General features: G+C 61.7%; 2 protein-coding genes across 5 annotated transcripts in view; one reads left to right on the forward strand and one right to left on the reverse strand.

Moving 5' to 3' along the window:
- The first annotated feature begins 7,430 nt into the window (after positions 1–7,430).
- On the forward strand, positions 7,431–22,475 carry KCTD1 (potassium channel tetramerization domain containing 1). Of its 4 annotated transcripts, XR_009756799.1 has the most exons (6): positions 8,826–8,943; positions 17,970–18,148; positions 18,556–18,700; positions 19,348–19,653; positions 19,980–21,961; positions 22,188–22,475. XR_009756799.1 is itself a non-coding variant. In XM_061573349.1 (5 exons), the coding sequence occupies exons 1-5, from the start codon at positions 7,580–7,582 to the stop codon at positions 20,139–20,141; spliced, it is 801 nt and encodes a 266-aa protein (XP_061429333.1). In that variant the 5' UTR covers positions 7,431–7,579; the 3' UTR covers positions 20,142–22,475. The 4 variants fall into 4 exon arrangements, 3 of the variants coding, with proteins under 3 accessions (XP_061429333.1, XP_061429332.1, XP_061429334.1); XM_061573349.1 differs by lacking the exon at positions 8,826–8,943 and adding an exon at positions 7,431–7,588 and having other exon boundaries at positions 19,980–22,475; XM_061573348.1 differs by having other exon boundaries at positions 19,980–22,475.
- Positions 22,476–23,096: 621 nt separating this feature from the next.
- Positions 23,097–26,738, reverse strand: part of LOC133355765 (transcription initiation factor TFIID subunit 4-like) — a 36,468-nt gene continuing 32,826 nt past the window's right edge. Inside the window, exon 16 of the mRNA XM_061573095.1 lies at positions 23,097–25,059. Coding sequence (XP_061429079.1) covers positions 24,790–25,059 — 270 coding nt within the window. The 3' untranslated portion in view covers positions 23,097–24,789. The remainder of the gene's footprint in view (positions 25,060–26,738) is intronic.

Raw genomic sequence — 26,738 nt, forward strand, 5'->3', positions numbered from 1 at the left:
GCAATGTAATACAATACACTCTTAGATATTATTGTAAAAAATAAATAAAAAGTCCATCCCATGTGTTAGTGACTTTTTTAAATATTTTAGGCAGGAAATGAATTTTCAAATTTTGATATTTTTTTGGGTTGGGACCCCCAGACACCCTGGAAGATGTGCCCCCCCCCAATATTGACTCCATGGCTACGGCCTTGCCTTCATCCCATCATCACCATCACTCCCACCGCTATCACCATCATCACCATCACTCCCACCGCTATCACCATCATCACCATCGCCCCCATGACCCCCATTGCTATCACCATCACTACCGACATCACCACACTCACCCTGGTCATGGTTTGTGTCGGCATCGCGACTCGAACCCCAACCCCCACGCAGAAATCGCCGTCGTCCTGATCCAACATCATCACTACCACAAAATAATAACCATCACCACCATCAGTATCATCATCATCAGTATCATCACCACCATCATCACTACCACTACCTTTTACACTATCACCACCATCATCATCAGTATCATCATCACCATCATCATCAGTATCATCACGACCATCATCACAACTATCAAAGAGAAAAGTCCCCCTCGTAGTCTTAAGATACTTTTCGGACAAGTGCTGTAGCGAGCAGCACCTATGAAGGCCGGCACGGCACGGCACACGAACGAAGAGGGAGGGGGGCAGCAACACACCTAGCCGCCTTCGTCTCCCCAGTGGCGATGTTTACACTGCACCAGGTACTCACTTGAGGACTGAGTCGACCTAGGGGAGGCCCAGGACCGGTTCAGAGCGGGAACTCGCAGCGCTATCCGCTGCGCCAGCGCTCCCCACCATCACTACCACCACCATCATCACGACCATCATCACCATCACTACCATCATCATGACTACCATCACCACCATAATCACGACCCCCACCATCATCACTACCATCATCATCATCACTACCATCATCACCCCCACCATCATCACTACCATCATCATCATCACCCCCACCATCATCACTACCATCATCATCACTACCACCACCACCACCACCATCATCACGACCCCACCATCACGACCCCCACCATCATCACTACCATCATCATCATCATCACTACCATCATCATCACTAAAAAAGACATCGATTTCCCCTACAGCAGTGAGCACCCTGTTTCGGCAATAGCTGTTAGCGAGCACCTATTAATACCACCACCATCACCACCACCACCATCAGCAGCAGCAGCCCCCTCTCCGCCATCCCCCCCCCCTTGCCCCTCCCCCCGCGAGCGAGCAAGGGGCGGGGCTGGGCGGCACAAATGGCACCTCCACCCTGGGGCCACGCGGCGGCGCGGTCATGGAGCGGGGTGGGGGGAGGGGTGGAGGAGGGGGGAACAGAGGGGGGGGGGAACAGAGGGGGGGGGGGAACAGAGGGGGAGGGGAACAGAGGGGGGGGGGCACGGGGGATCAAGGGTGGTGGAGGGGGGAGGGAGTCACGGGAGGGATCAGGGTCGGTAGGTTGCACACCGGAGCGCCACCGCACCGAATCGGATATACAAAGATAAAGATCCCCCGTATCGCCTATCCGGACTGTTGGGCCAAGTGCTGTTAGCGAGCACCTACGAAGGCCGGCACACGGCGGGGTGGGTGGTCAGCACCACGCCCGGTCGCCTTTGTCTCCCCAGTGCTCATGTTGACTACATGTCGCACACGTGCGCGTACAGGTAGCCCAGAGGTACTCATTTACGTCTGAGTCGACCTAGGGGAAGCCCAGGATCGGTTCAAATATCCGCTACTGCTATTGGTCGTGAGCGGGAATCGAACTCGGGTGGCCGGGGTCGCAGTGCAGTGCGCTAACCACTGCACCACCGCTCGCACGCCCTGCGGAACGGGGGAGAGGGGGGGGAGAAATCCACGCGTACGCAAAGAGGCGGCCGAGACGCGAATGGAACTGAGACGAGATCGCCAGGTGGACTCACAGGGACGAGAGGATCCAGGCGAGATGGCCAGGTGGACTCAAAGGGACGAGAGGATCCAGAGGAGGTCGCCAGGTGGACTCACAGGGACGAGAAGATCCAGGCGAGATGGCCAGGTGGACTCAAAGGGACGAGATGATCCAGAGGAGGTCGCCAGGTGGACTCAAAGGGACGAGATGATCCAGGGGAGATCGTCAGGTGGACTCACAGGGACGAGATGATCCAGGGGAGGTCGCCAGGGGGTGCAGGGGATGGGAGTGTGGGGGGGGGGTCCCTGCCTCAGGGCGCTTCGCCCCGGGGCCGCACTCTCAGCTGTCAGATGTTGACGATGCCCGGCTCGAGCGGCTTTCTGACCCAACAGGAATCCATCTGTGTGGAGTTTTGAGTGTCTCACCCGCCGCCCTCTGGTGCGGTTCGACAGGACCATTGCACCCGGAGAGGAGTGGTGGTGCAGTCGTGAGCGCATTGTCCTATGGACCAGTGAGACCTTGGTTTGAGTCCCGCTCACAGCGAACGTCAGTGGCGAGTGGTGATATTTGAGCCGATTCCGGACCAGAAGTATGGTCAAGGACCGCCCGTGAGCGAGGGGAGGCGCCCATCCAGCAGATGATTGACCAAGGGCTGGGAAAATCATAATTATGATTTGTGTAATGACAGGGAACCCCGGTATAGCCTTACAAGACTGCTGGGGCGAGCGCCGTTCGGACGCACCTATCTATGAAGGCAGATACGGCACACAAAGAGGGTGGGTGGCCAGCAACACGCCCGGCCGCCTTTGTATACCAAGTGACGATGTTTACACACCGCGCCAGGTACTCATTTGAGGCTGAGTCGGCCTAGGAGAGGCCCAGGACCGGTTCAGATAATCGCTATCAATGTTGTTGGTGGCCGTGTGCGGGAGGGAATCGAACTCTCGGGTGGTCGGGTTCGTAGCGCACGAACCGCTCCACTGCCGCTCCCCACGTGACCTCTGCAGGCGGCGACGCCGCAGCCACGCGAGGCGGAGACCCCCCCCCCCCCGAGTCTCCTGCTCCCCCATCAGCGAGCACCGCTCAAGACCCCCCCCCCCCCGAGTCGCCTGCTCCCCCAACAGCGAACACCGCTCAAGACCCCCCCCCCCCCGAGTCTCCTGCTCCCCCAACAGCGAACACCGCTCAAGACCCCCCCCCCCCCCGTGTCGCCTGCTCCCCCAACAGCGAACACCGCTCAAGACCCCCCCCCCGAGTCTCCTGCTCCCCCAACAGCGAACACCGCTCAAGACCCCCCCCCCCCGAGTCGCCTGCTCCCCCAACAGCGAACACCGCTCAAGACCCCCCCCCCCCCGAGTCTCCTGCTCCCCCAACAGCGAACACCGCTCAAGACCCCCCCCCCCCCCGAGTCGCCTGCTCCCCCAACAGCGAGCACCGCTCAAGACCCCCCCCCCCCCCGAGTCGCCTGCTCCCCCAACAGCGAACACCGCTCAAGACCCCCCCCCCCCCGAGTCTCCTGCTCCCCCAACAGCGAACACCGCTCAAGACCCCCGCCCCCCGTGTCGCCTGCTCCCCCACCAGCGAACACCGCTCAAGACCCCCCCCCCCCGAGTCTCCTGCTCCCCCAACAGCGAACACCGCTCAAGACCCCCCCCCCCCCCGAGTCGCCTGCTCCCCCAACAGCGAACACCGCTCAAGACCCCCCCCCGAGTCTGCTGCTCCCCCAACAGCGAACACCGCTCAAGACCCCTTCCCCCGAGTCTCCTGCTCCCCCACCAGCGAACACCGCTCAAGACCCCCCCCCCCCCCGTGTCGCCTGCTCCCCCACCAGCGAACACCGCTCAAGACCCCCCCCCCGAGTCTCCTGCTCCCCCAACAGCGAACACCGCTCAAGAACCCCCCCCCCCGAGTCTCCTGCTCCCCCAACAGCGAACACCGCTCAAGACCCCCCCCCCCCCCGAGTCGCCTGCTCCCCCACCAGCGAACACCGCTCAAGACCCCCCCCCCCGAGTCGCCTGCTCCCCCACCAGCGAACACCGCTCAAGACCCCCCCCCCCCCAGTCGCCTGCTCCCCCAACAGCGAACACCGCTCAAGACCCCCCCCCCCCGAGTCTCCTGCTCCCCCACCAGCGAACACCGCTCAAGACCCCCCCCCCCGTGTCGCCTGCTCCCCCATCAGCGAGCACCGCTCAAGACCCCCCCCCCCCGAGTCGCCTGCTCCCCCACCAGCGAACACCGCTCAAGACCCCCCCCCCCGAGTCGCCTGCTCCCCCATCAGCGAGCACCGCTCAAGACCCCCCCCCCCCCGAGTCGCCTGCTCCCCCACCAGCGAGCACCGCTCAAGACCCCCCCCCCCGAGTCGCCTGCTCCCCCACCAGCGAACACCGCTCAAGACCCCCCCCCCCCCGAGTCGCCTGCTCCCCCACCAGCGAACACCGCTCAAGACCCCCCCCCCCCCGAGTCGCCTGCTCCTCCATCAGCGAGCACCGCTCAAGACCCCCCCCCCCCCGAGTCGCCTGCTCCCCCACCAGCGAACACCGCTCAAGACCCCCCCCCCGAGTCGCCTGCTCCCCCATCAGCGAGCACCGCTCAAGACCCCCCCCCCCCGAGTCGCCTGCTCCCCCACCAGCGAACACCGCTCAAGACCCCCCCCCCCCCGAGTCGCCTGCTCCCCCACCAGCGAACACCGCTCAAGACCCCCCCCCCCGAGTCGCCTGCTCCCCCAACAGCGAGCACCGCTCAAGACCCCCCCCCCCCCCGAGTCGCCTGCTCCCCCATCAGCGAGCACCGCTCAAGACCCCCCCCCCCCCGAGTCGCCTGCTCCCCCAACAGCGAACACCGCTCAAGACCCCCCCCCCTCCCCCCGAGTCGCCTGCTCCCCCACCAGCGAACACCGCTCAAGACCCCCCCCCCGAGTCGCCTGCTCCCCCATCAGCGAGCACCGCTCAAGACCCCCCCCCTCCCCCCGAGTCGCCTGCTCCCCCACCAGCGAACACCGCTCAAGACCCCCCCCCCGAGTCGCCTGCTCCCCCAACAGCGAACACCGCTCAAGACCCCCCCCCTCCCCCCGAGTCGCCTGCTCCCCCAACAGCGAACACCGCTCAAGACCCCCCCCCCTCCCCCCGAGTCGCCTGCTCCCCCAACAGCGAACACCGCTCAAGACCCCCCCCCCCCGAGTCTCCTGCTCCCCCAACAGCGAACACCGCTCAAGACCCCTCCCCCGAGTCTCCTGCTCCCCCAACAGCGAACACCGCTCAAGACCCCCCCCCCCCGAGTCTCCTGCTCCCCCAACAGCGAACACCGCTCAAGACCCCCCCCCTCCCCCCGAGTCGCCTGCTCCCCCAACAGCGAACACCGCTCAAGACCCCTCCCCCCCGAGTCTCCTGCTCCCCCATCAGCGAACACCGCTCAGACCCCCCCCCCCCCCCGAGTCTCCTGCTCCCCCATCAGCGAACACCGCTCAAGACCCCCCCCCCCCCGAGTCTCCTGCTCCCCCATCAGCGAACACCGCTCAAGACTCCCCCCCCCGAGTCTCCTGCTCCCCCACCAGCGAACACCGCTCAAGACCCCCCCCCCCCGAGTCTCCTGCTCCCCCAACAGCGAACACCGCTCAAGACCCCCCCCCGAGTCGCCTGCTCCCCCAACAGCGAACACCGCTCAAGACCCCCCCCCTCCCCCCGAGTCGCCTGCTCCCCCAACAGCGAACACCGCTCAAGACCCCCCCCCCCCCGAGTCTCCTGCTCCCCCAACAGCGAACACCGCTCAAGACCCCCCCCCCCTCCCCCCGAGTCGCCTGCTCCCCCATCAGCGAACACCGCTCAAGACCCCCCCCCTCCCCCCGAGTCGCCTGCTCCCCCAACAGCGAACACCGCTCAAGACCCCCCCCCTCCCCCCGGGTCGCCTGCTCCCCCAACAGCGAACACCGCTCAAGCCCCCCCCCCCCCGAGTCTCCTGCTCCCCCATCAGCGAACACCGCTCAAGACCCCCCCCCCCCCGAGTCTCCTGCTCCCCCATCAGCGAACACCGCTCAAACCCCCCCCCCCCCGAGTCTCCTGCTCCCCCAACAGCGAACACCGCTCAAGACCCCCCCTCCCCGAGTCTCCTGCTCCCCCATCAGCGAACACCGCTCAAGACCCCCCCCCCGAGTCTCCTGCTCCCCCAACAGCGAACACCGCTCAAGACCCCCCCCCCCCGAGTCTCCTGCTCCCCCAACAGCGAACACCGCCCAAGACCCCCCCCCCCCCGAGTCGCCTGCTCCCCCAACAGCGAACACCGCTCAAGACCCCCCCCCCCCGAGTCTCCTGCTCCCCCAACAGCGAACACCGCTCAAGACCCCCCCCCCCCGAGTCTCCTGCTCCCCCAACAGCGAACACCGCTCAAGACCCCCCCCCCCCCGAGTCGCCTGCACCGCTCAAGAGAGGTGGCCACGAACCCGCAGCTGCAGCAAACATTCTGCACCACGACTCTCTTCCCCTCGCCAAGACGCGGCGGCGGCGGCGGCGTTACCGCAAGGCTCGTGCCAAGCTAGGTGCACTTCGAGTTATGTCTGGGGGCGGGGGGGGTAAGGGAGGGGCCGAATTAGCGAGTTTATTTTTTTTTAGCGAAGCTGCCACAACGGATGTATAATTATTTATTTACTTGATGCATTGCCCCGGGCCAAGCGAGATGGGCAACGCGCATGCGCACCACGGAGCCCCCCCAGGGAGAGGAGATGGGGGAGGGGGGTGATGGTGGTGGTGATGGTGGAGGTGATGGTGGAGGGATGATAGTGGCGATGAAGGAGGGATAGTGGAGGACTGATGGAGGGATGGAGAGCCCCGGGGTGATGGGAAGGAGGGAATGTGTCACGATTAATCGAATCGCGACTGTCATCATCTGTTTGTCAATCCCTAGACGTTACGTGTCATGGGGTCACGTGACACTTTATAGCCGCTAGAGGCCGCTGCGGTAATCACAATAAATCGAATCGTGAAACTTCATCTGACGACAGGGGGGGGGGGGGGGGCGAATCCTGACCCCCCCTTACCCCCTACCTCACTCTACCAATCCCTGCCCGGGCAGCGCTCTTTCCCATTTCCACTCCCTCCTTCTCCTCCTCCTCCTCGTCGTCTTCTCAATCCTCCTTCCCTGCATCTCGCCCTCCTTCCTCTCCACTTCGCAACCCTGCCGTGCCAATGCAACCTCCCTCACTACTCCCCCCCTCCCCCCCCTCTCCCTCCTCCATCCACACTCCCCCCTCTCTCCATCCCCCTCCATCAACCCCCCCCTACAGCCAGCCTCCCTTCATCCATCCTCCATCCCCCTTACACCCCCCCTCCAGCCATCCCCCCGCCCCCCTCCCTCCCGTCCCGCGCGATGCGCCCCGGGCCACTTTGAATGAGGCGGGGGGGGGCGCGGGGGGCTGCGCGAACCGCAGCCTCGACTCCCCCTCGGCTCCCCCGCAGCCCCCCTCCCTCCCTCAGCCTCCTCCCCCCCTCGCCGCCCTCCCCGCCCCCACCGCCATCCCTGCCTCCCCGCGCCCGAGGCGGCCTCCGCCTTGCGGCGCAAATTCCTGGCGGGGCTGCGCGCCTCTCCGCGCCGGCAGTCGCAGCAGCAGCAGCAGCGAGGAGGAGGAGAGCGGAGAGAGCGCGGCCAGGGGCGAGAGAACCGCATGTTCCAGGTAAGGGCAGCGGCGAGGGAGAGGGCAGCAGCAGCCGGGGCAGCGGCGGCGGCTGCGGCAGCGACAGCAGCGGCTGCTGCTGCTGTGTCGAGAGGGAGGAGCGGTGCGCGCGTCGCGCCGCCCGCGGACGAGAATCGGGAGCCGAGAGTCGCGCTCCTCGCTCGCGGCTCCCCCAAGCGCACGGGGCCCCCCTGCTCCCCCTCGGCTCCCCTTGATCCCCCCCGCTCCCTCCTGCTCCCCCCGCTCCCCCCGCTCCCCCCGCTACCCCTCGGCTCCCCCCGCTGCTCCCCCCGCTCCCTCCTGCTCCCCCGCTCCCCCCGCTTCCCCCGCTCCCCCCGCTTCCCCCGCTCCCCCCGCTCCCTCCTGCTCCCCCCACTCCCTCCTGCTCCCCCCACTCCCTCCTGCTCCCCCCCGCTCCCTCCTGCTCCCCCGCTCCCCCCGCTTCCCCCGCTCCCCCCGCTTCCCCCGCTCCCCCCCGCTCCCTCCTGCTCCCCCCGCTCCCTCCTGCTCCCCCCACTCCCTCCTGCTCCCCCCGCTCCCTCCTGCTCCCCCCGCTCCCTCCTGCTCCCCCCACTCCCTCCTGCTCCCCCTGCTTCCCCTGCTGTCTCGCTGTCTTCTCCGCTCGGTCCCCCGTGCCTCCCCTTCGGCTCCCCGCCGCCCGCGTCCCTGGCTCGGCCCCTTCAGCCGAGAGCGCTCGGCAGAGGCAGCAGAGAGAGGCGAGGGGAGGGCGGAGGGGAGAGAGGAGGAGGAGAGCGGAGAGGAGAGCAGGGGCCAGGGAGAGGAAGAGTGGAACGGAGAGTGCGCGGAGCGCGCACCACGAGAGAGTCCCGCTCTCACCACCCCTCGCCCTCACCACCCTCACCACCCCTCACCACCCTCACCACCCTCACCACCCCTCACCAGCCTCACCACCCCTCACCCTCATCACCCCTCACCACCGCTCACCCACACCTCACCACACCTCGCCCTCACCACCCCTCGCCCTCACCACCCCTCACCCTCACCACCCCTCACCACACCTCGCTCTCACCACCCCTCACCCTCACCACCCCTCACCACCCCTCACCCTCACCACCCCTCACCCTAACCACCCCTCACCCTCACCACCCCTCACCAGCCTCACCACCCCTCACCCTCACCACCCCTCACCCTCACCACCCCTCACCCTCACCACCCCTCACCAGCCTCACCACCCCTCACCCTCACCACCCCTCACCCTCACCACCCCTCACCCTCACCACCCCTCACCACCCTCGCCCCCGCGGAGACGACGTCCCGGTGACATGAAGGTGAGGAGCGGGGAGACGCGGGGAGATCAGAGGGGGGAGAAGAGGAGAAGCACGGAGAGGGACGAGGTGAGAGGCGAGAGAGAGAGAGAGAGGAGTTCACAAGGAGATGGGGGTTGGGGAGACCTGGGGGATGAATGGGGAGATTGGGTCGTGAGGAGAGCGACACGGGGAGCGGGGAGAGCGGGGAGCGGGGAGAGGGGAGAGCGGGGAGCGGGGGGAGCGGGGAGCGGGGGAGCGGGGGGAGCGGGGGGAGCGGGGGGAGCGGGGGGAGCGGGGAGCGGGGGGAGCGGGGGGAGCGGGGGGAGCGGGGGGAGCGGGGGGAGCGGGGGGAGCGGGGGAGCGGGGGGAGCGGGGGGAGCGGGGGGAGCGGGGGGAGCGGGGGGAGCGGGGGGAGCGGGGGGAGCGGGGGGAGCGGGGAGCGGGGGGAGCGGGGGGAGCGGGGAGCGGGGGGAGCGGGGAGAGCGGGGGGTGGATGCCGCAGCCCGGGTCCGGGTGGTCGTGTCGGGCACCGGGGTCGGGGGGTCACGGGGGGCGCGGGGGTCATGATGCTGTGAGGCCTCGAGTGCGTAAGGGTCTGTGCGTTTGTGTACACGTGTGTGTACGTGTGTGTACGTGTGTGTGTGTACGTGTGCGTGTACGTGTGTGATCGTGTGTGTACGTGTCTGTGTATACGTGTGCCTGCGTGTGTGTGTACGTGTGTGTACGTGTGATCATGTGTGTACGTGTGTGTGTGTGCACGTGGTTATCGCTACGCTGCGCTTCAAACCCGGCGACTCGAATTCTATTCCCGCTCGCGGCCACCAACACCCAGTGACGATTATCTGAACCGGTCCTGTTCCTCCCCTAGGTCGACTCAGCCTCAAATGAGTACCTGGTGCGGTGTGTAAACATCGCCACTGGGGAGACAAAGGCGGTCGGGCGTGGTGCTACCCCCCCCCCCTCGTGTGCCGTGCCGGCCTTCATAGGTGTCCCCCAACAGTCTGTCAAGGCTACACGGGGGATCTTTGTGCAACACGTCTCGTGCACTGTGCGTGGAGAGTGCGGATTACATGCCGCGAGTCTCTGTGTGTGTGTACACATGTGTGTATGTGCGTGTGTACACGTGTGTGTACGTGTACGTGTGTGTGTACGTGTGTCTGAGTGTACACGTGTGTGTACGTGTAGCGGTTAGCACGCTGCGCTATGAACCTGGCGACCCGGGTTCGATTCCCGCTCACGGCCAACAACAGTGACGATTATCTGAACCGATCCTGGGCCTCCCCTAGGTCGACTCAGCCTGAAATGAGTACCTGGTGCGGTGTGTAAACATCGCCACTGGGGAGACAAAGGCGGTCGGGCGTGGTGCTGGCCACCCACCCCCTCGTGTACCGTTCCGGCCTTCATAGGTGCTCGCTAACAGCACTTGCCCCTGCAGTCTGCTAAGGCTATACGGGGGATCTTTGTACACGTGTGTGTACGTGTATGTGTGTGTACGTGTATGTGTGTGTACACATGTGTGTGCGTGTACACGTGTGTGTACGCGTGTGTGTACGCGTGTGTGTACTTGTCCGGCAAAACAACCTCCTACCTCCTCGCGGTGCCGGACGGGCAACACTGTCGTGGGCAGTGCTGTGGGGGGAGGGCCAATGCCCATTGGCCTCTCCCCTCATGGCGTCTGTGACCACCACAGTGGCTAAACGGGGGCTCTGGACGGGTGTGAGGGGCTGGTAACCCCTCCACCTTCAATTAACCACCACTAAACCACGAATTAAACATAAACCTGTAACAAATAAGCTTGTGCCGGAGGCCCCGGGGGGTCAGGCTTTTATGACGTCTCCTGGCCAAACCCCATTTGGCGGAGCCAGGAGATTGAATTTTCACCCTCGGGGCTCCTCCAGAAACAACAAAAAACCATTGCGGATGGCCACGTGGAATGTTCGAACGCTCACTGCGGAGGAGAGGCTGCCACTCCTCTGTCGGGAGCTGGACCGGTACCGCCTGGATCTCTGTGGCATTCAGGAGGTCCGGTGGACCGGTTCTGGCTCCTGCCACCATGAGGGGTGGACAGTCCTCTACTCGGGGCAGGAGACTGCCAAACAACAGGGTGTGGCTCTTCTTCTGAACAAAAGAATGAAGGGGGCGTGGGAGCATGGCGGTGAGGTGTGGGAAGCTGTAAGCCCCAGGATACTTTGGGCTCGCCTTCCCATCAACCAGAGGCGAGGAGTGGTGGTCGTGGTTACTTATGCCCCCACCGAAGACGAACATCCGTGGAGGGATGCAGGCAAAGCCGATGAGTCAGACTCTTTCTATGACCTCCTGTCACAGGTGCTGGCTAAAGTGGCCACTCGGGACAGAGTCATCTTGTTGGGTGACTTCAATGCCCGAGTTGGTCATGATGCTGATACCTGGTCTGGAGTGATTGGAAGGCATGGGCCAGATCAGCTCAATAATAACGGTAGGAGGCTGCTAGATTTTTGTGCAGCCCATGGGCTTGTAATTACCAACACGCTCTTCCGGCATCCGGCGCATCCACACAACATCATGGATACATGCCGGGTCCAAGCAAGAACATCTGCTGGACTACATAGTGACGGACCAGCGGATGCGAACCCATGTCCTTGACACCAGGACCTACCGTGGAGCTGATCTCTCCTCTGACCATCGACTAGTCATCTGTAAGATGCGCCTGCCTTTCTTCCACTCCGGTGGTGGGTGTACACCCAGGATCCCATTCCAACCAAAAGTGGCCTGGTCTCAGCTGATGAAAGTTGCAAGCGAGAATTTCATCATCGCTTGCAGCTGGGGTTGGCATCGTCCCCCACTCCACCTGATGTCGAGGGGAAATGGGCGAGGTTTAAGACTGTGACTCATGCAGCTGCAATGGCTGCTTTAGGTACGCGGTCCAGACCTCCCCAGAAACCCTGGCTGACAGAGGAGGTGTTCAGGTTAATTGAGAAAAAGCGTCAGGCCCACTCTCATCGCCTACAGCATCCCACGTCAGAGAATGAGGAGGTTTACCGCAGCCTTCGCTCAGAAGTTCGGAGAGCCGTAAGGCGCTGTAAGGATGGGTGGTGGCCGCGGGTTGCTGAGGAGATGGAGTCTGCCTCAGTGGCCCGTGATCACAAATCACTATTTAACTCCATCAAAAAAGTAACCTGCAGCGCCACACCTATTACCATCATTAGAGGAAAAAACGGTGATCCAATCTCCGACCCCCAGGAACAGGTTTGCAGATTTGCTGAGCATTTCTGTGAGGTCCTGGGGGAGGGAAATTCTCTCAGCCAGGAAAACATCATGGCACAAAGTGGTGATAACCCTGCTGAGGCTGCGGTGCCTCAAATATTGGAAGAGGTCACCCCCTGTGAGTGGCTGGCTGAGGTGCCAGCTGTTGAGGAAGTACTGAGGGCGATCCGGAGTCTGAGACCAGGGAAGGCATCGGGCAGAGATGATCTCCCAAGCGAAATGCTGAGGGAGGGTGGCGTTTGTGCACAGACTGCCCTATATGACATCATAACAACAGTCTGGACCACTGGACGGGTTCCGCAGGACTGGAAGGATGCCCTGGTGGTTCCCCTCTTTAAGAAGGGGGACCGTACCGACTGTAACAACTACAGGGGCATCTCACTCCTCAGTGTGCCGGGTAAGGTCCTGGCAAGGATTATTCAACATCGCCTTGCTAGGCACGCTGAGGAGAGGCTTGCGGAGCCCCAATGCGGTTTCAGGAAAGGGCAGGTCCTGCACAGATGCCATATTTTCTGTCCGTCTGCTACAGCAGAGGTGTAGGGAATTCCAAAAAGACCTACATCTCTGCTTTATTGACCTGGTCAAGGCCTATGATACCATCAGTAGGCCTGGGCTCTGGGTTGTTCTTCGTGCTTTCGGAGTCCCTGACCCTCTGCTCACGATCATTAAGGACCTTCATGATGGTGAGCGGGCCCGGGTAAAACTACGTGGCCGGGAGTCGGAGCCTTTCCCTGTACACCTTGGGGTGCGACAGGGATGTCCTCTGGCTCCCACATTATTTAACATCTATTTTGACCGCGTAGTTCGTGAAGCCTTCAATAGCTGTACCGGGGGAATTTCCATTTGGTACAGATATAATGGGAGGCTGATCGACGCCCGGGTGCGATCAAGGGATGGCTCCCTATTGGTCAACCACGTTATGTATGCCGATGATTTGGTAATAGCTGCTCACTCAGAGGAGGAGTTGGAGACGCTGCTGCTGAGACTGGAGCGTGCCACTAAGAGGTGGGGCCTTACCATCAGCCCCACCAAAACTAAGCACCTGCCTGGGTATTTTGTACCATCGGACACTCCACCCCCACAACTCCCAATTGGTGATGGGGCAGTTGTGGAGAGAGTGGAGAGTTTCCCATACCTGGGCAGTGTGCTTATGACCGGCTCCAGTCTATCAGCAGAGGTCTCACTCCGAATCAGTCGAGCGGCAATATCTTTTCATCGGTTGCGTAACGCTGTGTGGAAGCTACCTGGTCTGTCGCTCCGCACGAAGCTTCAGGTCTTCTCGGCCACGGTCATTCCCTCCCTTCTCTACGCTTGCGAGACGTGGACCCCCCTGGTGGAGCATCTTCGCCGGTTGGAAACATTTAGGCTGGCCTGCCTACGATCCATCCTGGGTTTAACCAGGCTGGATTGTGTGAGGAGCTCACAAATCCTTGAAAGATCTGGGCAAAGTCCCATCAGTGAGCTCCTCCGGCAGGCAAGGCTGCGTTGGCTGGGTCATGTAGCCCGCATGCCCAGCCACCGCATGCCTAAACAGCTTTTGTTCGGCCGGATCGAGGGGGCTAGACGGGCGCGGCACGGGCTGGAGAAGAGATGGAGTGATGTGGTACAGGAGGACGTGGAGCTGAGTGGACTTGCCGATGACTGGTACCAGCGGTGTCAAGATCGGCCTCAGTGGAGGAGGCTCGTGAAGGACGCTACTGGGCAGTTGGAGGCAGTCGCCCTCCAACAACAACGGAGGGCGGAGGAGCGACGCTCACAACAACGAGCGGAGCGCCGGGTGGCTAAAGCACAGCAAGTTGGCACAGTAGGGGGCACAGGTGGTGCATCAGCCAGTCATCTCGGTCATCTCGGTCAGTCGACCCGTGGCACCTGCTGGGTCTGCCCCGTGACCTCCTGCCAGCGGGCTTTCGACACTTCACGTGGCCTCAAGGTGCACTTGGCCTGGCACAAGCATCGTGGTGACGTCACCGCCACTTAGTGGCGAATGGCGGTTGTTGTTGTTGTTGTACGTGTCTGTTTCGTGTGTCTCAGCATCGCAATCACCCTCACACGTGGCCGAGCGAGGTGCCATGCCCCCCCGTGTCGACACGGCGAGTTCGTCGTACTCTGTGTGCGTGGTACGCCGTGTGGATGATGATGGATGCGCGTAATGCGCTACACGCGGTGTATGCGTGTAACGTGCGCACTGTGTCATACATTGCACGCTGTGCGGTGTAGAACACGGTGTGGATGTGTCGTGTGTATGTGCCCCGTATGCCCATCACGGTTTAATGTGTGTAAGTGTGGCACACTTGTAGTACCGTGTGTGTCGTGTGCGTGTCAGTGTGTGTGTGTCGTGTGCGTGTCAGTGTGTGTCGTGTGTGTGTAGTGTGTGTGTGTGTCTCAATGTGTGTGTGTCTCAATGTGTGTGTGCGTCAGTGTGTGTGTGCGTCAGTGTGTGTGTGTGTGTCAGTGTGTGTGTCGTGTGTCAGTGTGTGTCAGTGTGTGTCAGTGTGTGTGTCAGTGTGTGTGTGTCAGTGTGTGTGTGTCGTGTGTGTGTCAGTGTGTGTGTCGTGTGTGTCAGTGTGTGTGTGTCAGTGTGTGTGTGTCTCAATGTGTGTGTGTCGTGTGTGTCGTGTGTGTGTCGTGTGTGTCAGTGTGTGTCAGTGTTCAGTGTGTGTGTGTCTCAATGTGTGTGTCGTGTGTGTGTGCGTCAGTGTGTGTGTCAGTGCAGTGTGTGGTGTGTCAGTGTGTGTGTGTCTCAATGTGTGTGTCGTGTGTGTGTGCGTCAGTGTGTGTGTGCGTCAGTGTGTGTGTCAGTGTGTGTGTGTCAGTGTGTGTGTGTCAGTGTGTGTGTGTCAGGTGTGTGTGTCAGTGTGTGTGTCAGTGTGTGTGTCACAGTGTTGTGGTCTCAGTGTGTGTGTCAGTGTGTGTCAGTGTGTGTGTCAGTGTGTGTGGGGAGCGGTAGTGTAGCGGTTAGCGCGCTGCGCTATGAACCTGGCGACCCGGGTTCGATTCCCGCTCACGGCTAACACCAGTGACGATTATCTGAACCGGTCCTGGGCCTCCCTAGGTCGACTCAGCCTTAAATGAGTACATGGTGCGGTGTGTAAACATCGCCACTAGGGAGACAAAGGCGGTCGGGCGTGGTGCTGGCCACCCCACCCCCTCGTGTACCGTTTCCGGCCTTCATAGGTGCTCGCTAACAGCACTTGCCCCTACAGTCTGTTCAGGCTATACGGGGGATCTTTGTCAGTGTGTGTGTGTCGTGTGTGTGTCAGTGTGTGTGTGTGTGTCGTGTGTGTGTGTCAGTGTGTGTGTCAGTGTGTGTGTCAGTGTGTGTGTCAGTGTGTGTCAGTGTGTGTGTCGTTGTGTGTGTGTGTGTCATGTGTGTGTGTGTGTCGTGTGTGTGTGTCAGTGTGTGTGTCAGTGTGTGTCAGTGTGTGTGTCGTGTGTGTGTCGTGTGTGTGTCGTGTGTGTGTGTCAGTGTGTTGTGTGTATTCCGGACGCGTTCCCCATATTCGGACGAAATCCGAAAACCGATGGCCCCGATGCAACATTTCGGACGATCGGGGGGTACTGTGACGTCACGCCCGCCCGTAATTTTCCCGCCAAAATCGGTGGCACGCGGCGCCGGTGACGTCACAGCGGCGTTAGCACGAAGGCACGTGGCGTGGCGTGGCCCGAAACGCGGAAAAATCTCCGAAACTGAACCTCACGGCGGGACCCCGGGGTCCCATGAGCCCCCCGGCTCTCGAATAAACTGCGTTGCGACGTCATTTCATGTCTGTTGAAGGCGAACGACGCAGCAATCTATTCCTCTCGACGAGCTCTGCACGTTGCACTCATCAAAGTTTCAAAGTTTTGTTTATGACTACGGCAATTTTGGCAACGACGGGTGCTTGGTGAAGAGCGAGATGATTGATTTCTGGCGGGTCGCGGCGTTTATGTGCGAGTTGGGATGGAGTCGCCAAAAATAAATTAAACGATTACGATTTTGACTTCCGTTTATTAGGGACCCCGGGGTCCCGCCATGAGGTTCCGATGTCGAGTTCCAAAGTCGCCCGCCGTGTGTTGCGGACACTGCAGTGCTCATTTACATGCCAGGAGTGTAAATGCCACATTCCTATGGCGGGGACGAGGCTTATCGATCCATAGGACAGCCATCGTTGACAACCACAACATGATATCGCTTTTTTATCGACCCGGAGGAGCGATGATGAGCCGAGTCAACCCCTCCATACTCACCGTTGTGCATGGACACGATGCGTAGTATAATAAGACACTGTGTGCGTGCAGTATGTGTATAATCTGTATGCACCATAGTTAGCCACGATCTACCCACTGCTGGATGAAAACATCCCCAAGCCTGGTTAGCCGTGGATAGCTCCACGGCGGACGACCCGGACCCCTCTCTCGGCGCCAGCTGTTTCCTCGCGGCGGCTTGGCTCCGGGATGGGGGAGCGGGCAGGCGACGCGTGACTCCGGCGATTCACCCCCCTCCCCGGGGTCAACTCAGCCCCCGGGAAAATGCGACGTAGGCCCCCAGCCTCCACCCCCCCACAGAGGGTCCAGCCCCCCCCCCGCCCCTCGTCTCCCCAAGAGCGCGGGGGGTGTCCGCATCCAGAACTCTTCTCGCTATGGACGTGGCCACAACGACCACTGCCAGTCACGTGCCACCTCCTCCAGGTGTTACCACAGCGACCCGGAGTTCCGTGGCAAATTCACCACTGCCCCCCCCCCCTCTCCAGAGCCCCCCCCAAATCCCCCGCGAGTCGCCACCCCTCCCCCATTACTCGGCCTCTCATCCACCACGTGGTTCAGCAGCGGCAGCATCATCAGCAGCCTCAGCAGGTGCGAGCGGGCCACGTGGTCGTGTCGGTTGGCAGGGGGAGAGCCCGGGTGGGGGCGGGAGGGGAGTGAAGATCGCATCACGTGACTCTCACCTGCACCTGCCGACCCGGCGAGTTGAGTCGCTCGCTCGAGCGGTCGCGCTCATCCCTGGCGGTGACGCGGGTTGCCGCGTGTCGCGAGTTGGAGATGTGTGTTGCAAGACGATGTATGTTGCTAGCTGTGTGTTGCTAGGTGATGTGTGTTGCTAGGTGATGTGTGTTGCTAGGTGATGTGTGTTGCGAGGTGATGGGTGTTGCTAGGTGATGGGTGTTGGTAAGGGATGTGTGTTGCGAGGTGATGGGTGTTGGTAAGGGATGTGTGTTGCTAGGTGATGGGTGTTGGTAAGGGTTGTGTGTTGCTAGGTGATGGGTGTTGGTAAGGGATGTGTGTTGCTAGGTGATGTGTGTTGCGAGGTGATGGGTGTTGCTAGGTGATGGGTGTTGGTAAGGGATGTGTGTTGCTAGGTGATGGGTGTTGGTAAGGGTTGTGTGTTGCTAGGTGATGGGTGTTGGTAAGGGATGTGTGTTGCTAGGTGATGTGTGTTGCGAGGTGATGGGTGTTGCTAGGTGATGGGTGTTGGTAAGGGATGTGTGTTGCTAGGTGATGGGTGTTGGTAAGGGTTGTGTGTTGCTAGGTGATGGGTGTTGGTAAGGGATGTGTGTTGCTAGGTGATGTGTGTTGGTAAGGGATGTGTTGCTAGGTGATGGGTGTTGGTAAGGGATGTTTGTTGCTCGGTGATGGGTGTTGGTAAGGGATGTTTGTTGCTAGGTGATGGGTGTTGGTAATGGTTGTGTGTTGCCCTCCTGCGTGTTCACTCACTGCTGTGATGCACACGGCACACACACTGACGGTGTCAAGGCTCCACGGTGACTGAACGGTGACACGTGGTATCGTGATATGGGCTGGGCCTCCTTTAGGTTAGCTCAGACTTTAAATGAGTATGGGGTATGAATGTGTTCGCCCTGTGTCCCCCCCCCCCCGTGCCCCCCCCCGAGCAGCAGAGACCCCCCGCGATGTCGCGCCCCACGCTGCCGCGCTCCCCGGCGTCGCCGCTCAACTCGCAGGGCATCCCGGCGCCCGCTCAGCTCACCAAGTCCAACGCCCCCGTGCACATTGACGTGGGCGGGCACATGTACACCAGCAGCCTCGCCACGCTCACCAAGTACAACGACAGCCGGTGAGTGGCGGCGGCGGCACATTCATCATTGGCGGCACATTCATCATTGGCGGCACAATCATCATTGGCGGCACAATCATCATTGGCGGCAGCAGCAGCATTGAAATCGGCAGCAGAAAAATCATCGCGATCGTCGCCATCAGGAGCATCGCCATCATCGACACCGGCACATGAACACGTGCAGACAGATGCGGCGCTGCAGAGGGACCTGGTCCCTTGGTCTCCTTCTCCCGGTCCCCGTTCCTGGGTCCCGAGTCCCCGTTGCTGATCAAGTTACCCAGCCTCTGATCCCCAATCCCCACGAGGCCCGATCCCTTGGTGCCAATTTCCCTCATGCCCTGGTCCCATACCTTGACCTCTGCTCGCCATGTGCCCCCGTGCCCCCACCCCCTCCCCCAATCCCGCAGGATCGGGCGGCTGTTTGACGGCACAGAGCCGATCGTGCTGGACAGCCTCAAGCAGCACTACTTCATCGACCGCGACGGGGAGATGTTCCGCTTCATCCTCAGCTTCCTGCGCACCGCCAAGCTGCTGCTGCCCGAGGACTTCAAGGTGCAGAGCCCGGCTGATGGTGGGGGGAGGGGGCAGGAGGGCAGGAGGGCAGGGAGGGTTCACCCCTTGACCTCTCTCCCCTGCCTTCTCTCACCCTTTGACCCCGCGCACTCGAGGTCACGCTCTGCCGGATCGCGACATTAGGGGTGGAGGCGGGGGTCCCTGCCTGCCTTCGGCGGTAGCAGCAAAAGGGAGCAGATTGCATCATCAGGCATGTGCGGTGCCTAACACCGCGATTTTGGTCACGGCGCGGAGCCGCGGCGAGGACCGACGGAAACCAGCTCCGTCCGGCGCGACGCCTAATCCCCACGCGATCCACCCATCCCGGTCGCGAGGTTAAAGTTTGGGTGGGGGGGGCGGTGGGCAGATCCGGAGGAGTTCGAGGCCTCCGCCAAGATCAGGCCGCGGTGCTCTCCACGCTCCTCCTCCCCGCCAGGGTAGCCGCCGTTGCTCGCCGGCGCCCGCCGCAGCCGGCGGTGCCGGCGGCTGCCGTGGGCGATCGTCACAAAGCGCCAAAGTTGAGGGGCTGGCAGCGACCCCCGCGGATCCGGAGAGTTTGCGAGGCACCGTCCTACGTCGTCGTCGTCGGCTCAATCCCTGCGTGGTCCACTAACCCCGCTCTTGCGCGTGCCCTCCCCGCCCCGCAGGACTTCAGCCTGCTGTACGAGGAGGCGCGCTACTTCCAGGTGGCGCCGCTGGTCAAGGAGCTGGAGCGGTGGCGGCAGGAGCGCGAGCTGGCCAAGGTGAGCCGCCCGTGCGACTGCCTCGTGGTGAGGGTGACGCCCGAGCTGGGCGAGCGCATCACGGTGAGCGGCGACAAGGCGCTCATCGCCGACACCTTCCCCGAGATCGGCAACGCCATCTGCAACAGCGCCAACGCCGGCTGGAACCACGACTCCACGCACGTCATCCGCTTCCCTCTCAACGGCTACTGCCGCCTCAACTCCGTGCAGGTGATGACTCGCTCGCCTGCTCGGGGCTGGGGGGTGAAGGGTGAGGGGTGTGAGGGGTGAGAAGTGAGGGGGTGAGGGGTGTGTGAGGGGTGAGAAGTGAGGGGTGAGAAGTGAGGGGGTGAGAAGTGAGGGGGTGAGGGGGTGAGGTGTGAAGGGGGTGAGGGGTGTGTGAGGTGTGAGGGGTGAGGAGTGAGGAGAGGTTGTCTTCGAGGAGGGACGTCAGAGCCAGGCGGAGGAGGTTGTGCGATGACGTTCCGGTCTCCTCCTCAGCGGTGAGTCACCGTCCATGGTGCCCCCCCCCCCCCCCCCCCCCCCCCCCGTGGCAGGTGCTGGAGAGGCTGCTGCACCGCGGCTTCTCCGTGGTCGGCTCCAGCGGCGGAGGCATCGACTCGTCCCAGTTCAGCGAGTACCTGATGCGCCGCGAGGTGCGGCGCGCACCCCAGCAGCACACCGCCGTCATCCGCATTAAGGAGGAGCCCCTGGACTGAGCGGGATGGACGGGGGGGGGGGGGGGCTGATGAGGTTCGTGGGGGACGCGTCGACATCGAGGAAACCCCTGGACTGGGAGAGCTGTGGGGAGCAGGGGGGGGGCGGTGGGGGAAGGGTGGGGGTAGAGGAGACGGTGGGGGGGGGGGGGAAGGGGAGGGCACGGGGATTGTGGAAGACGATGTGGTGGTGGTGAAGGGTGATGAGATCAAGAAGATGGGGATGAGACTCAGTGCTGACAATGATGGTGGGATGGGAGGGTCGTGATGATGGTGCTGGCGAAGATGATGATGACGGCCGTGGAAGATGAAGAAATTAAGAAGTTTACGAGCGTCGCTATCGGTGGCTGTGATAATGCCATGAAGAGTTTAACGAGAGAAGCTGCTGATCGCGGTGATGATGATTGATGAGCTGGGTGGTGGTGGTGATGCACCACTTGTGCGCTCCATGCTCGGTCAGAGCTCAGGATGTGAGCATGTTGTTTCAGAGGGAGACGGAGAGACAGACAGAGAGAACGTAGAGTCGGAGACAGACGAGGAGGGAGAGAGAGGAAGAGGGAGAGGCAAAGCAAACTCACAAATCTCTCGTTCTTTTTAAACTTCGCACTCCTCCGCGAGTCTCGTGTCTCCCTCCGTCTCCCTCTGCCCCCGATGCATCCGTGTCTCCCGGTGTTCCCGTCTCCCTCAATGTCTCCCTGTTTCCCCGTCTCCTCTTGCACCCCCCCACCCCCCGTTCCCTCCCGTGCCTCCCCCAGCACCCCACCCCCTGCAACCCTCGCCACCCACCCCACTGCAGAAGCTTTGCGCGCGACTTCACACCGAGTCCGAGTGACCCAGGACCGCTTTGCCGAGTCTCAAGGCTCGTTTTCTCGACAGTCCCGCTACTTTGGGAATTTTAACCAACTTCCCCCTCCCCCTCCTCTTGTCGTCGTCGCCGCCGCAGCCCCCCGTCTTTATTTTCTGAGTATTTTTTAATCGCGGAGAAACCCCCCCAGCGCGCAAGGGGAGAGGAGCGTGGAGGAGGCCGCACGCGTGGACGCCCTCTTCTCCCGGGGTCTCCCGCCGTCTCCCGCCCGCTCTCTCCAGTGCGTCACTGCCACTGGCCGTGTTCACTCACGGGGGCCATGGCCCAGCGAGACGTGGCCCAGCGAGACGTGGCCCAGCGAGACGTGGCCCAGGTGCGTGCGCCACCTGGCAAGTGGCCCACGCGAGTGGGGAGCGGGTCGCGCGCTCAGCTACGAACCCGACGACCCGAGTACGATTTTCGCTCGCGGACAACACCGCTGACGATGATATCAGTCGGTCTTGGGCCTCCCCTCGGTCGGCTCGTCTCAAATGAGCACCTGGTGTGGTGTACACATCGCCACTAGGGAGACAAAGGCGGCCGGGCGTGGTGCTGGCCACCCACCCCCTCGTGTGCCGTGCTGGCCTTCGTCGGTGCTCGCTAACAGCTCTTGCCCTGACAGTCTGTTAAAGGCTGCATGGGGGATCTTTATCTGTGTGTACACGTGTATGTACGTGTGTCTGCGAGCCGCTCATTTCAAAAAGTCGATCCCATCCCTGGGGTCAAGAGTTGAAAGCAAGTCGCCATACCGACTCCCTCCCCCCCCCCTTCTCCCTCCCCTCCTCGATCGATGGACGGGCGCGATGTTGTATTTATATAAACGATGGCGATGAGGTTGATAACGATGATGACTTCAGTCCTCGCGACCCCACGGCCACTCTGAAGCCCCCGCAGGAGGCAGAGGCGGGAGTCCGGGTGGCGGGACGTGGGAGGCGGGATCGATGTGGTGCGATGGTTGACACCTTGACACGTGACACAGGTGTGACACCACGTGACACAGGTGTGACACCACGTGACACAGGTGTGACACCACGTGACACAGGTGTGACACCACGTGACACAGGTGTGACACCACGTGACACAGGTGTGACACCACGTGACACAGGTGTGACACACCTCGACACGTGATACAGATGTGACGCCACGTGATATACAGGTGTGACACCACGTGATATACAGGTGTGACACCTAGACACGTGACACAGGTGTGACACCACGTGACACAGGTGTGACACCTGAACCTGTGACACAGGTGTGACATCTAAACACGTGACAGGTGATTGATTTCTAAACGGGGCATGCCTGAACACGTGACTGGTGTGATATCTCAACACGTGACAGGTGATGGCTAAACACGTGACACCTGAACACGTGGCACAAGCATGTCACTTGATAGTTGTCACCGAGGCGTTGGTGCGATGTCCTGGTGGTCGATGAAGTTCGTACTTTTGTGTATAATAATAAACAATAAAGAAAAGCAGCTGTAAACCCTGGCGCGTCGCACTGCGTGTTCCTGGGGAGAGGCGGGCAACCAGGCAGCGTGTTCCTGGACGGGCGGGGGCGTGGGGGCGAGGCACAGTGCCAACCCGTCACAAGACAAAGGACCCCCCTCCCCCCTTGACAGACTGTTGGGGGTAAGGGCTGTAAGAGAGCACCTCTCAGTGACACACACCTCCATCAAGGGCCGTCATTTGCTGCCAAGCAACTTCAAGTGTGGAAGACTGCACTGCCGACACGAGACGAATGGCAGGATGCATCACCGCCCCCAATATAAGATGTGACGCGCCACTGTCGGCAAAAGACTGCGATTGAAGAGAGGATGGCGCAGAGAGAACGTGAATCATGGCCACACACAAAGATCCCTCGCGTAGCCTCAACAGACTGTTGGGGCAAGTGCTGTTAGTGGGCACCGATGAAGGCCGGCATAGTACACGAAGGGGTGGCCAACACCACACCCGACCACCTTTGTCTCTCCAGTGGCGATGTTTTTTTTACACCCCGCACCAGTCACTCATTTGAGGCCGAGTCGACCTATGGGAGGCCGAGGACCGGTTCAGATAATCGTGACTTCGCACGCACACTCCACCACGACTTCGCAGCCACGTCCAAAAACCTCGGATCCATTATTTATTACCAAAAATATGAACACAATTCTCAAAGGTGTGACAACGTATATTCTATCTTTTTGTTTTCTGTCCAAAAAAGAGCGCGTAAAACTATGTACAGGGGAGGTGGGAGAGCCGTGGGGCGCCCGCTCGCTCGCTCGCCCGCCCTTCGTCGTCGTCCGTGAGAGACTGGAGCCGGCGCGGTCCACGCTCGCGGAGATGCAGCAGGAGTCGTGAGAGAGATGCCCGAGCATTGCGCAGTGCAAACAATTTTTTCGTAGTAGAAATTTCGCTGGGATTGGCTTGAGAGATGGGTTCCTTCCGTGCGGAGGCGAGACGCACACCGTGCCAACATCACGAACAATACCGAGGACGATGGTGGCGATGACGGCTGCTGTGGGGATGGTGGTGACGACGACGGTGGTGGTAACGATAGCGGGGATGTTAATGGTGATGATTGTGGTGTGACGATGGTGACGATGGTGGTGATGGCAATTTTGATGATGGTGATTGTGGGGATAGTGGTGGTGATTCTGGGGATGGTGGTGGTGGTGACGGTGATTGTGGGGATGGTGGTGGTGATTGTGGGGATGGTGGTGGTGATGACGGTGATTGTGGGGATGGTGGTGGTGATGACAGTGATTCTGGGTATGGTGGTGGTGATTGTGGGGATGGTAGTGGTGGTGATGACGGTGAATGTGGGGATGGTGGTGGTGATTGTGGGGATGGTGGTGGTGATTGTGGGGATGGTGGTGATGACAGTGATTCTGGGGATGGTGGTGGTGATTGTGGGGATGGTAGTGGTGGTGATGACGGTGATTGTGGGGATGGTGGTGGTGATGACAGTGATTCTGGGGATGGTGGTGGTGATTGTGGGGATGGTAGTGGTGGTGATGGTGATTGTGGGGATGGTGGTGACATGAAGGAGCTCCCCCCTCTGTCCCCCACAAGTCATCATCATTATTATTCTTGGCCAGTGGGGGGGGGGGGCGAGGAAGGGAATTTGGGTGGGGGGCGGGGGGGCATGGGAGAGAAACATCACAACAGCAAGGGGGGGGGGGTGTGGGGCTGATAAATAAACAAGGAAAAATCAGGCACACGCACGCGTGTACACTCGCCATGCGCGTACTCTCTCTCACCATTCACACTCGCCATTCACTCTCACCACGTACATTCACTCACCACGTGCGTACATTCACTCTCACCACGCGCGTACATTCACTCTCACCACGCGCGTACATTCACTCTCACCATTCGCGTACATTCACTCTCACCACGCGCGTACATTCACTCTCACCATTCACTCTCACCACGCGCGTACATTCACTCTCACCACGCGCACGAGACTCTCCGCACAGCGCTTCTTCCAACAGCTCCCCCCCCCTCCACCACCGCCCGCTCCCCAGCAAAGCAAGTGGGGGGGGGGGGAAGGCAAAAGAGGGGTCCCACTGAGCCCCCCCCCCCTCCATTAGCACCATCCCAGCTACAAGGACAGACTCCATGATTCTCTCTCCTCCTCCATCTTCCCCTCACCGGCACCACCGCCGCCGCCGCCACCACCACGGCGTCAGCGGCACCGGCGAAGAGAATGGGCCGAGTCGTCGGGGCGGGCGCCGTCTCGCGCCTGGGGAGGGCCGGGCACGTGGACGGGAGAGAGGGAGGGAGGGCGGGCGAGGGGGGGGGGCAGCGGCGAGGGTGGGGGTCACTTGAACAGCGCCTGGAAGAGCAGCAGCGAGTGGCTGCCCTCGCGCTCCTGCTCCAGGTAGAAGACGAGGTCCCTGAGGTTGACGCGGGTGATTCTCTGTCGCGAGAACGGCCTCGGCGCCGGCGTCCCGCTTGCCCCGCCGGCGCCCGATGGCCCCTGACCGGCCCCCGCCGCCCCCCCCGCCTGGGACAGCGACGACGACGACGACGAGGCGGCGGACGAGGAGGAGGACGCGGCGGCCGTCGCCGCGCCGGACGCCGCTCCGCCCTGAGGTGGGGGACAGGAGGACGACAGGGGGAGCGCGAGGGAACGGAGCGGGCGGGGGGACGAGGCGGAATGGGAAAGAGGAGCAGTGGAGGGGAGGGAGGAGGTTGGGTCGGGGAGACGAGGAGGCGGAGGAGAGATGAAGTGCAGGAGGAGGAGGAGAGGGGACACGTGAGGTGAGGAACACCGAGTGACAAGGTCGGCAGCCTGCTGTGTTCGCTTCATCCATCACCACTCGAGACTCAGGTGTCACCTCACAGAGGTCGTCCCATAATACACTCGTCCAACTAGCAGGGAGTTTGGGGCCTAATGCGTCGCTTACGTGGAAGTCAACTATTCCACCACCACACCCGCTACCCACACACAAAAGGGACAGCCGCCATTCGCCACGAAGTGACGGGGATGTCTCACAACAGAAGTGCCACACTCATTGACACCACGTGAAGTGTAGAAGGCTGGCTGGTAAGAGATCAGAGGGCAGGCTCAGGTGCCATGGGTTGACTTAGATGACCGGCAGATGCACCAACTGTGCTTTTAGCCGCCTGGCACTCCGCTCGTTGTTGTGAGCGTTGCTCCTCCGCCCTCCATTGTTGTTGGAAGGCGCCTGCCTCCAACTTCCCAGTACCGTGAGCCTTGTGCGCAGATGACGATCTTAACACCGCTCGTACCGGTCATGCGCAAGCCCAGATCCAAATCGTCTCATATTGGACTAGCCCATCTCCTCTCTAGTCCGTGCCGTTCCCGATCAGCCCCCTCTATTCGGCCAAACAGAAGCTGCTTGGGCATATGGTGACTGCCCATGCGAGCTACATGACCCAGCCAAAGCAGCCTTGCCCACCGATCTTTGAGCTTCTTGCACAACCCAACCTGGTGAACCCAAGGATGGGTCGTAGACAGGGCAGCCTGTATGTTTCAAGAGGGTGCAGGTGATCTTGTAGCGGGGTCCACACACACACACACCGTCTTGCAGACAAACATACAGTCACACATACAGACACGCAAAAAATACAAAGAGCAACGCGCTCCGCTCCGCGCCCTCGATTTGTGTCACACTGGCATGAGAGCACATGCCGTCGGGCCGCTCGCAGCTAACGGCACGCACGCCAAGCACGCACGCACGCACAGACGAGCGGGCGGGCGAGCGAGCGGACAGACCGCTGAGCGAGCGAGCGACGAACAGACGAGCGACGAACACACGAGCGACTCTCACCAGCGGCCGACGCCTCCACAGGCCCGTGAGCGAGAGCGCCGCGGGCGTTCGTCATTTTTGGGGTTTAGCAAACCGCAACCTGCACTGCTGCATACTTGACGGGCGCCTTAATGTTAGGGCAGAGCCACAGCCACGGGGGACCGGCCCCGCCACGCACCACGCCCTGTACGTGCCCCCCGAGATCCCGCGACACAGCCCCCGGACGCAAGCTGGGTTTGATGGAGGGGGGTTGGGGTGCAAACATCAACCCCCGCCCGTCCACCCGCCTGCCCGGGCGTCACGTGACCACGGCCCCGGGCCGGTCGCGAACCCGTAACTCCGGGTTAATGTGCACTACCGCGGTGAGCTCGAGCGGAGGTGGATGCTGCAGGTGGACACTGGGAGGTGGTGGGGGGAGGGGAACGCATTTTATATCATTTACTTATCCAGGAGAGTGAGCTCATTAACAACGCACCGACTCTACAATACGCCC

This window comes from Lethenteron reissneri, chromosome 52, assembly GCF_015708825.2.
Source record: "Lethenteron reissneri isolate LAM-NWPU_2019-01 chromosome 52, ASM1570882v1, whole genome shotgun sequence".
Lineage (NCBI taxonomy): Eukaryota > Metazoa > Chordata > Hyperoartia > Petromyzontiformes > Petromyzontidae > Lethenteron > Lethenteron reissneri.

Coding starts and splice junctions, on each gene's coding strand:
- KCTD1 (XM_061573348.1), top strand. CDS start 8,872: ATGAAGGTGAGGAGCGGGGAGACGCGGGGAGATCAGAGGGGGGAGAAG. Junction 18,701..19,347: donor TGCTGCCCGAGGACTTCAAG/GTGCAGAGCCCG, acceptor CCCGCCCCGCAG/GACTTCAGCCTGCTGTACGA. Junction 19,654..19,979: donor GCCGCCTCAACTCCGTGCAG/GTGATGACTCGC, acceptor CCCCCGTGGCAG/GTGCTGGAGAGGCTGCTGCA.